Consider the following 11,037-nt stretch of genomic DNA (forward strand, 5'->3'; position numbering starts at 1 on the left):
TTTGCAGCGTTTGGGTATAAAACCCACATGGACTCTCTAAACTCTTCCCTGATTAATGATTCAGGAGTGAAACATTTAAGTGTAACAAGTGACAAAAGTTTTACCTGAATTAAAATAAAAAATATATGTCTTACAGGTATCTAAATGCTCTTAAGTTATTTGAGTGCTTGTTGATGAGTGTGTTGAGCAGTTGCGGTGTGTGTGTGTGTGTGTGTTTAGTACGTTCATTGTTAAATCCTTGCAGCCAGCATAATGTAAATGCTTATACTTACTTTTATAAACGAATGAATGAATGAATGTTCAATTTATATAGTGCCTTTCAGGATACCCAATGTCGTTTTAAAATTTAACACAGGAACAAGTCTTACATGACCAATCACACGCCGGCGAGAAGCGGCAGCCAACTGCGCACAGCGTCACCTCTACCGGAAGCACACACATTATTTGTTCTAACAACTTAAGTTCCATGTACTCAAACATGCATACTATTAAGCAGTATTATTAACACGTGCATAGTACCTTTCAAACATGATTCTCCCTTCATGCAAATTACAACAGATCCTGATCTTATGCTTGAAAATCTAATAAAATTAGATAATTGTAATATTGTTTGTAGTATAGTATTGCAATCTGAAAAGCTGCAAAGATTTCAAATGGACTTGGAAATTAGAAGGGACTCCGAACATTTCAGGTTGTGATGTGTATTGTTTGAATATTGCATTAGATTGATAGGCAGTAATGCTGGTAATGCAAAGTCAAACTAATGTGGACTTGGTGAAAAGTTACAGAGGTCAGAAGAGCACAGGATCATTCTAAGTATGAGGAGATTATATGGCAGTGTTTGTTCATGCATGTGTTTATTTAGGAGTGGTTGATGTTGGTAACGTGACCATTGGAGGGGCGGTCCACAATCTGTGATGGTAATGTTAGCGGGAGGGAGGGAAACCTTTACGTAACTCAGAGTTATGAAGGAGGAAACCAAGAGAGGAAGCGTGAGAGAGATCAGCTGTGACAAACAGAAGAGCAGCACAAAAACAGGGAGATCACAGGAGAGGGAGAACTGCACCAGATCAAAGACAGGAGAGCACAACAAGAATCTACAGCCTTTGTTCCATTTATTGCATCATGGAAGGATTAGATTTTTCTGCTGTGAGTCAGCTGCATTTTTTCCCTAGAGCTGTTAATGAGCATTTTAGAAGTATGTTGTACACTACTGATGGATCACTGATGTGCAACACAATATTAAATGTATTGCTAATAGGAGAAAGAAACAGGAGGAAACTTCAGGGTCTATGACTGTCTGATTAACACTTGGCAAACTAACTGCCAACCAATAGTTTGTTTCTGCTGAAAACTTAATAAGGATAGATTTCAAGTACAGGCCAAACACTTAATACACAAAGCTAGTCTCCTTCAATATAAAGGATATTTCTCTTTACAATGGTATGATAGACTAGGTGGGTTTCTTGTGATATTTCAAAGATACAAATATCTTGTCTTAATTATTTGCCTTTACAGATTATTAATTAATAGATTATGCATTTAAATATTATAGTTGAAGCAGATTCCCCGCCCAGAGTTGTTTGAGTTTGAAGGCATCTCTATGACTCATTACTTCACGGACAACTGGGAGAATGTTCAGAACTTCAAAGCAAGACCAGATGACATCCTCATCGCCACTTATCCCAAATCAGGTATGCTGTGCTTAATGACTTTCTTAATGGGTTTCTGTTGTATATATTGTTACGACCCCATGGGTCCCCTTCAGGTACTAGTCTGTCAGTGCACGGGCAGGGCTGGGTCTGATTGGTCTAATTAGATCATTGAGTACACCTTGGTGGTATTGTTTATAAGGTGGGGCTCTTTCTTTCTTGGGGGGGGGGGGCATTTATTTTCTTTGTTTGGGCATGTTGTGTTGGGCTTCTTGATTTCTCCTTCTCTCCTTCTCCTACTCTTGTCAAACCTTATCCTTACTCTTCTTTATTCCTCTACATTGACCACCTACTGACGCACTCAGATACACCCACTTAACCACCATTATCATATATTCATACCCTAGACATTTTAAATTGACTTATTAAAGATTTATTTGAGAATTGAACCCTGTTGTTGTTCCCTTCTTATGTTGCGGCATGTGGATGAGCCCAGGCCGTAACTATATATATATAGAGAGAGAGAGAGACTAAGTCACAATGTATATTTTTAAAGCTGTAGTTTGGTGGACTTCAGTTAATTTGGCCCTCTGCAAATTAGTTGCTCAGTGTTTTGTGGTCAAAACCTGCTGGTTGCTGGTGGTCTCTGTTATAGCTAAAGTAGCTAAGTGGCGTCCACCTGGTCTTTTCTGACAGGCACTACCTGGGTGTCCTACATACTGGACCTGCTTTACTTTGGCAACACGGCACCAGAGCGTCAGACCTCTCTGCCCATCTACATGCGAGTACCGTTCCTCGAGACGGCCTTCCCTGTGATCCCAACAGGTCTGTGTCCTGTACACAATGGACAAAAATGTTATTAAATTGATATTATACTCTGATTGTAACCTGCCTTTGAATGTCGACGGATGAGACAGAATCATTTCTCTATTCCACACGTTACGTTTATTTGAACAAAAATAGCGCAAACAGCACACACAAAACATGGAAACACACAGACACGTGTATGACTCAGACAACGACGAGCACAGGACACTGCGCGAAATGCACATTAAATAGACAAACCCCATAAACCCCACGTGATGACGAGACAAGCCACAGGTGAGACGGATTATCACAAGACGCACCCGCAACGGAGATCCACAGACGCCCCTGTTTATACAGAAAATTTGCTGCACCTAAACTCTGGAATAGTCTTCCACATGACATTAGACACACCAAATCTGTGACTGTTTTTAAATCAAAAGTAAAAACATATTTTTACAAGCTAGCTTTATGCAGTTGCTAACCCTAGCAGGTCTATGGGCATTTTGCTGTTTAAGCATGGTTGCATAAATGTGTCTCTAAACATACTTAAACTGTTTTAACTGCATATGGAGGAATGTTTATTCTGTTTTATGTAAGTTATATGTTTTATGTAGTGAGCAGAGGGTATGGTGTTTCTTTGACACTGTAAAGCACTTTGGTTTTAAAATGTGCTCTATAAATAAAATTTACATTACATTACTCAAAGCAAGTACTGTCACGGTGACAGCTCGGGACCCCTCCTTGTGGGCGTGTTATGATGTCTGCGTGCAGTTATGTCCATGTTTGTAGTTCCGTAGGTGTGGTTGTTTGTGAGCGTGTTCGTTAGTCTCACCTGTGCCTTGTCTCGTGATCACTAGGGAAAGTGTTCAGGGTTTGTCTATTTAATGTGTGTTCACGCAATGTCTCGTGCTTGTCTTTGTCTAATGCTTGTGCTGTGTTATACGTTGTATGTTCAGCGTGCTCGTGCTACTTGTGCTGACCTTGATACGTGTATTTGTTTAAATAAAACGTCAGTGTGAGAACGTCGTGTTTGCCTCCTCTCACCGTAACAATTACATTACATTTCCTGTCAAGTATTTGCACTGTCATGACTCCCTGTTGGCAAAAGCAGGAAAGTTTACTGACTGAGCTTGGTGTATATTCTGTATTTTTATATGTCGGACTGTTGAGCTGTATATAAGGCCATCACTGCTGAGCTTTGACACAGTAAGATTCATTTTGCTTTTATTCAACACATTGATAGTGCAGTGCCAAATTTGACTGTGTTCTGTTCTCTCATGCAGGAGTGGAACTGGCAGACAATCTGCCCACCACACCACGCCTTATCAAAACTCATCTACCTGTTCAGTTGCTGCCCAAGTCCTTCTGGGAACAGAACTGCAGGGTACTGTATGTGGGTTTTATTCATATTTGAATGTCAATTTAGGTAATAGTTCCCAAACATGGCTCTTGTAATGTTTGGGGTAAAGTAGGTGGGACGCAAATGCAGACTTTGAAGTAATTTAATAACAAAACAACTAACACTAAATGATGACAACAATACAAAGAACAGAGGTGACATAAAAGCTAGCATTAAAGACGGGGGGGGGGGGGGGGGGGTTGGGGGGGGGCAAGATTTCAAATACAGTCCCTGACATAAGTTCTGTCGCTTATCCATGTTGTGGAAACAAAAGCTTATAACCTCACTTTACATTCATCAATTGGCTTTAGAAATGACTCATATGAAAGCTGAAACCCTCCCAAATGAGATTTAATTTACGAAAATAAATTTGCTTTACTGCAGAAATATTGATCATTTAATGAACACAGAAAGGTCAGATTTTTGGCAAGACAAAAGTTTTGTCGCCTTGTCATATAATGCACCCAATCCTAGTTTACAGCCTCACCTGTGCTCACTAATTGATTGGTTAATTAGTGGGTGTATATAAAAAAAACTCCAGCACCCCAGACCTTCAAATGCACTGCAACTTGACCTCTGACAACATGCAAAAATCCATCCTGCGACCAAAGCCTTGATTATCAAGACGCTGAAGACCAAATCCACTGCAGAGGTGGCTGGCACCTTTAATGTGTCTCAGCGTCAAGTACAAAGAATTAAAAAAAGATTTGAAGAGACTGGAGATGTTTTTGACAAGCCCAGGGCCGGCAGACCCCACAAGACAACTGCTCGGGAGGAACGTTTGTTGGTTAGAAAATCCAAAGCCAGTCCCTCTTCCACTTCAACAGAGCTCCACCAGGCCTGGTCACCTCAAGTCCCTGTGTCAACAAGAACAGTTTGTAGGATTCTGTCTCAAAATGGCCTCCATGTTTGAATCAGTGCCCAGAAGCCAGCACTAAACAAAAGGAAGGTAAAAAACCGTGTGGCATTTGCCAAGGCCCACAGCCTGATAAACGGATGGATGCTGGAAAAGTGGCAGAAGTTGTTGAATTCAGTTGAATTACACCACAGCCGCCGCAAATACTGCAGGAGACCTACTGGAGCCCGTATGGATCCAAGATTCACCCAGAAAATCTCAACTCAAGTTTGGTGGTGGAAAGATCATGGTCTGGGGTTACATTCAATATGGGGGTGTGCGAAACATTTGCAAGGTGGAAGGCAATATCAATAGCCTAAAATATCAAGAAGTATTAGCTACATCTTACATTCCCAATCATAAAAGGGGTCAAATTTTGCAGCAGGATGGTGCTCCATCTCATACATCCATCTCTACATCAAAGATCCTCAAGGTGAAGAAGATCAAGGTGCTCCAGGACTGGCCAGCCCAGTCACCAGACATGAACATCATTGAGCATGTTTGGGGTAGGATGAAAGAGGAAGCTTGGAAGACAAAACCAAAGAATTTTGATGAACTCTGGGAGGCATGTAAGACTGCATTCTTTGCTATTCCTGATGACTTCATCAATAAATTGTATGAATCATTGTCGAACCGCATGGATGAATTTAAAGTCAGGTTATAAGCTTTTGTTTCCACAACATGGATAAGCGACAGAACTGACAGAAATGTCAGGGACTGTAGCATGAACACTACAGGTACTTACAATAACCGACAATACAAGAGACTAAACACAGGACTTAAACACTGACTAAACAAGGAACTCAACAAAACACACCAGAAAGCAATAACGAGGGCGGAGAACAAGGCAGGGGAGTGAAGACAGAGACAACTAGGAATTCCAAAATAAAAGACACTCAAACACACAGAGAACAAAACAGACGACATGACTGACAGGAGGGAGGCGGGACCATGTGACAGGTTTATATTTTAAGATATCTTTGCAAATGTGTTTACACAGTTGAGATGAATGGTATTATAAAGAAACTTAATTCTTCACCTGGTGCTTAACTAACTTCTGGGTCATTGACAAAGAGTTGGGTGTGATGTCCAAATCACAAATATGCTTTAAACATGTTAAAACAACATGCTAGATGTTTGTTTAGATGTATAGTTTGCATTTCTGTTGGTGCCATAGCATTTTATGACATACTTTTTTTTTTACAGTGTAGTACAGTACATATGCATAGTAACGTTTTGTGCAATATTAGATTTTAATGAGAAACATTAGTTACATCAATTGACATTTATCGGTTACACCAACTGACGACAAGCAAACAACAAGCAATTAAAGTTGAATAAAAAGTTATGTGAATTAGTTAAGTGAATTGGGTATTTTATAAATGTGGTAAAAAATCCAATAGATTTTTTAATACCACATAAAACAATACTTTTCAATTCATACACCTTATTCATCATATTACATTAAAAACAATCAAATGTAAGACGATATCTAGCAGACTGAAGAAAAACTCAATTCAAATTGTACATACATTGTCTATATGAGATGTTTTGAACATTCCACTCATTGTAAGAGGAATCCATTAGAAGAGGAGAGTTTGTTGTTTGCATACACAGGTTTCCACCTACATACTTCTTGTTTATGTGCACTAACTATCCTATAGAAATTTGAAATTAAAAACAGATTTCATTTAGAGATTTTATCATTCTTTTTAGACTACATTTCAAGCTGCATATTATGGTATTTTATAATTTTAATAATAACAACAATAATTGTAATAATTGTATTATTATTAACAATACAAAAAAAAACTACAAAAGTAGAAATATTGTCCATAAATTGATAAAATTTGTCTCATAAAGGAAATTGTGAAATGGTGTAACCCGGTTACTCCACAGGACATTTCAAACTGAAACCAAATTTTGCATGCATTATTGTTGTAATGCAGCACACGCTGCGGAGCATGGAGATGGACACAAACGCTGAGAAGAGCGAAATTTATTATTATTATTATTATTTATTATTATTCGTAGTCGTAACAGGCAGGGGTCATAACAGGAGAGCCATCCAGATTGGTCAGCTACAAAGGCATGATCAGACACACAAGGAGAACTACAGTACCAGGGCAACGGGGAGAACACTAAAAGGAAGGAACGACGGAACAGGAATGATACTCACAAAGACAGAGAACAAGGATCGCGGAGCACATGAACAGTCTAAGCAAACACTAAACCACGATAGAACGAATAACCCACAAGGGACTAGGGAAACACAGGAATATATATATATATATACATGGAACTAAACTAGACACAGGTGAAGACAATAACGACACGGGCGTGGCAGACAGAGGGAAACCAGGGCAACAGACAAGCAGGGCGGGATTAACGGGCAAGGAACAACACAGACACGAGGAACAGGGAACCAGAGTGACAGCTAAGAGAGGGGGGCGTAGCCCTACGTGACAATTGTGGATGTAAACGCTGCAAACAATTTTTCATATTAACTTGAATATTTTATGATGATTTATATTTATTAACATTTTACTGAGGTCTTACCATTTTACATGTATTCAAATCATATCTGACCATGACCTGAATCTACTTTATTTTATCAAATTTTACAGAGAGTTACTAATCTTGACTTGTGGCAGTTGGAGTCTTTAGAGGTCCTTCTGTTTGACATGACATTCTGTTACATGATCTTCTGGCTTAAAATGTTAAAAATGGGTCCAATCACCAGTAGACATGCCAGACATTTGACTTGGCAGAAATGATTCCCCATGTTAATAGAAATATTCAGAACTGCCATTATTATTTGATATAAAAAATAATTGTTTAAGATTATGCCAGTGTATTTCAGAGGTTGTTTAGAATGTCATTACACATTTTTTCAACAACTTATTCTTGGTGCTGCATTTTTATCGTTACACCATTTAGACAATTTTGCCCTTTTTCTCTCAATATTATCTCAGAACGTAATAAAATTAGGCATGTCAAGATAGTGGCCCAAAGAAAAAGATATTTCAAAGTAAATCTTTATTTTGAAATTATCACATTTTAAAAGTTATTCACACTTCAGAGACAGATAAAAATGATCAGCGTGCCTTTCACCCTTCTGTAATGCTTTTAGTAGTGTACTTACTACACAAAATAAGTACAGTCTCCTTTTTTATAGGTCTTACAGTTAGGCATTAAGTCTTATCTCAGAGCTTCGGGGAGCACTTACACAGGCAAAGGTCAGGCAGAATAAAGTGTGAGTGAGTGCTTCTTTGATGCAGTAAATTTCATTTTGAGCACATTCATCACATTTTGAAATAGTAATTAATGTCATGGAGTCCAGCTATGGCCTACATCAGTCAACTTTCTATACTGATCAAATATAGAAAGTTATAGAAAGCCTGTATCCTAACATTAACAATCGAAGGAGATTAATTAAACTTGAATATATAATGTGAACCTTAACAATTGCATGACACAGATTAGATTTGTATATGCGGTATGAAACTTGACCATCTTAAAAAATCCATTGCACTTGGATCTACCTATAAGCAGGTCCTACAAAGCTCACCACAGTGTTCTGTGCTTCAAACTGTCGACACATTTTACAATACATAAGATCTACCTGCGTGTACAGTAGTTCATCAATGATAATTGTTTCTTCTAACCTCTCCAGGTTGTCTATGTAGCACGCAATGCTAAAGACAATGCTGTGTCCTATTTTCACTTTAATCGAATGAACATTGCACAACCAGAACCAGGAGACTGGAGCACTTTTCTGAAGAACTACATGGATGGAAAGAGTGAGTGATTTACTGCCTCTACAGGGACCTGCGGTAATGGTTTTTTAAAAGCTGAAATAGCTCTCATTTATTAATATAAGTAATGCATCATCTTCCATTTAAACTTTTTTCAGGAGTTTATGGTCTTTGGTATGACCATGTGTGTGGATACTGGGAGAAGAAGAAGACGTACTCAAACATTCACTACATGTTCTTTGAGGACATGGTGGAGGTAAAGAATCACATATGCAGATTTTTCCAGATGATGGTTACAGCTGGGATTAAGATAAGCTGATCTTTACACCAATTGTACCATTTGAGTTTGGTGTTCATTAGTGTGGTTCAGGATCTGACAGTCTTGTCCCTGTTTGTCTAGGACACTGGACGTGAGGTGGAGCGCTTATGTTCCTTCCTCGGTTTGTCTACTCCATCAGAGGAGAAGGAGAGAATCACCAAATCTGTTCACTTTGACTCCATGAAGCAAAACAGTATGACCAACTACTCCACCAACCCAGTAATGGACTTCAAGATCTCACCGTTCATGCGCAAAGGTTAATATGCTATGAACCCCTGTGGGCTGCTGAGTGAATTATTTGTGCATTCAGATTAGTATTAATTAATCTGTAAACTTCTCCATAAGAAGATGCTCTTTGCTGCCTGTTAGTTATTATTACCTAAGTAAACAGAGTATGTAAATATTCTTCAAATATTTTATTGTTTCTGGTTTTCTCCATATTTGTTTCCGCAGGGATAGTTGGTGACTGGAAGAATCACTTCACAGAAGCCCAGAATGTGCAGTTTGATGAACATTACAAACAGAAGATGAATAACACTACTCTACAGTTCAGGATAGAAGTTTAGAGTGCCCTGAAACATTCTTGTTTTATCACTTACATGGTGACTTTATTCAAGGACTCATTTATGACTATATTTATAGTTTTTGAAACTATAAATTTAAACTAAAAATAAATATTTCATGCTGACAATAAAATAATATATTTTATATAATATTTATATTAGAAGGCTAAAAGTAATATAGTCATATAGTTCCATCTGTAATGCTGACTTTAAAGCAATTCAGATGTAACACCAAAAAGCAGGCATATTTAGTTTGACACAAATATTTGTTAAGAACAAGTTCAACAAAGTGTTTACACTGGAATTGGACTTTGTAAAATGGGGATGCCCAAGTCCTGTCCTGGAGATCTACTACCCTACAGAATTTAGTTCCAACATTAATCATCACCTCCAATACACTTAATAAACTCTCTCAATAAACTCTCTGTTCCATCATAGAGCCAGTCATGACATCTATATGTACACCTGCACATCACACCCCGGCCAATACCCAGGCAGACCACCAGGCAGGCTCCCGATAAATGAAAGTCAGGAACATAATTATTACCTGACTCACATTAAATGCAAACCGTTGATGAATCTGGGGAAGAGAAACCTTAGAAAAGTTTTATATTAAAGTTGGAATAGGTGAACTGTTTAAACACACACACATTTGTTAAGACTGTCACTGGTTTCTGACTGTCACTGTGTGGTTGCTGTAACTCACTATCGAGGTTTCCACACACACAAATTACTAAAAGGATGGGACTGATAACCAAAACAAAGAAGATTTAATCTGACAACCCCGTCGTCCCAAACAAAAAAAATAACAGCAAACATTACGTCACAGCACATACATATTTAAATAAATAACTCAGTGGAGACCTATGAATCTATGTTCATGTACGTGAAAGTATGTTCATTATGTGCATTGATTGAATGTTGCATTAGATTGAAAGACAGTAAAAATAATGTGAAAAAAAAATTTTTTAATAAATAAGTCCCTTATATATGTCACGGTGACAGCTCCGGACCCCTCCTTGTGGGCGTGTCATTACCTTGTCTGCGTGTAGTTATGTCCATGTTTGTAGTTCCGTGGGTGTGGGTCGTTAGTGAGCGTGATCGTTAGTCTCACCTGTGCCTTGTCTCGTGATCACAGGGGAATGTGTTATTGCGCAATGTGCGTTCGCGCAACGTCTCGTGCTCATCTTTGTATAAAGCTTTGTGCCTGTGTGTCACTTTGATGTGTTTGCGCTGCCGTACTAAAGCTTCATGTTTTGTGTGATTAAAGTTGTATGTTGCACCAGATTTTCGTTTGTCGTGCCTGCCTCCTCCGCACGTCACAGAACGACGAGCCGCCTAAATGCCAGGATACACGTCCCGTGGTAAGAAGGGGAAGAAGAAGGCCAAGTGCCGTCACATGTCTTCCTCTGCCCCGGTGTACATGAGGGAGAAGAACGCAGAGGCGTTCTTTGAAGCGGCGTGGAGAGAGGGGTACCACGTCCTTATGAGAGAGGACATCCCCCTGGCATACCCCGAGGAGGAATCCAGCGTGCCCATAGCGGTGGGTACAGGCGCCTTTGCCCTGACCCCCCCCCCCCCCCCACCCGAGTATGAGTTTGAGAGCGGAGAGTCCGGAGAGGAGGAGAGTTCCCCCCCCCCTCC

The 11,037-nt window shown here is 39.3% G+C and overlaps 1 protein-coding gene across 1 annotated transcript; it reads left to right on the forward strand.

Annotated features, from left to right (window-relative positions):
* Positions 1–971: 971 nt before the first annotated feature.
* On the forward strand, positions 972–10,680 carry LOC143512609 (cytosolic sulfotransferase 3-like). Its single transcript, XM_077003152.1, has 8 exons — positions 972–1,149; positions 1,556–1,694; positions 2,349–2,477; positions 3,743–3,843; positions 8,430–8,556; positions 8,670–8,767; positions 8,912–9,086; positions 9,284–10,680. Exons 1-8 carry the CDS (start codon positions 1,126–1,128, stop codon positions 9,394–9,396), a joined length of 906 nt encoding a protein of 301 aa, XP_076859267.1. The 5' UTR covers positions 972–1,125; the 3' UTR covers positions 9,397–10,680.
* Positions 10,681–11,037: the final 357 nt, after the last annotated feature.

The sequence above is a fragment of the Brachyhypopomus gauderio genome, chromosome 4 (assembly GCF_052324685.1).
Source record: "Brachyhypopomus gauderio isolate BG-103 chromosome 4, BGAUD_0.2, whole genome shotgun sequence".
In the NCBI taxonomy this organism is placed as follows: domain Eukaryota; kingdom Metazoa; phylum Chordata; class Actinopteri; order Gymnotiformes; family Hypopomidae; genus Brachyhypopomus; species Brachyhypopomus gauderio.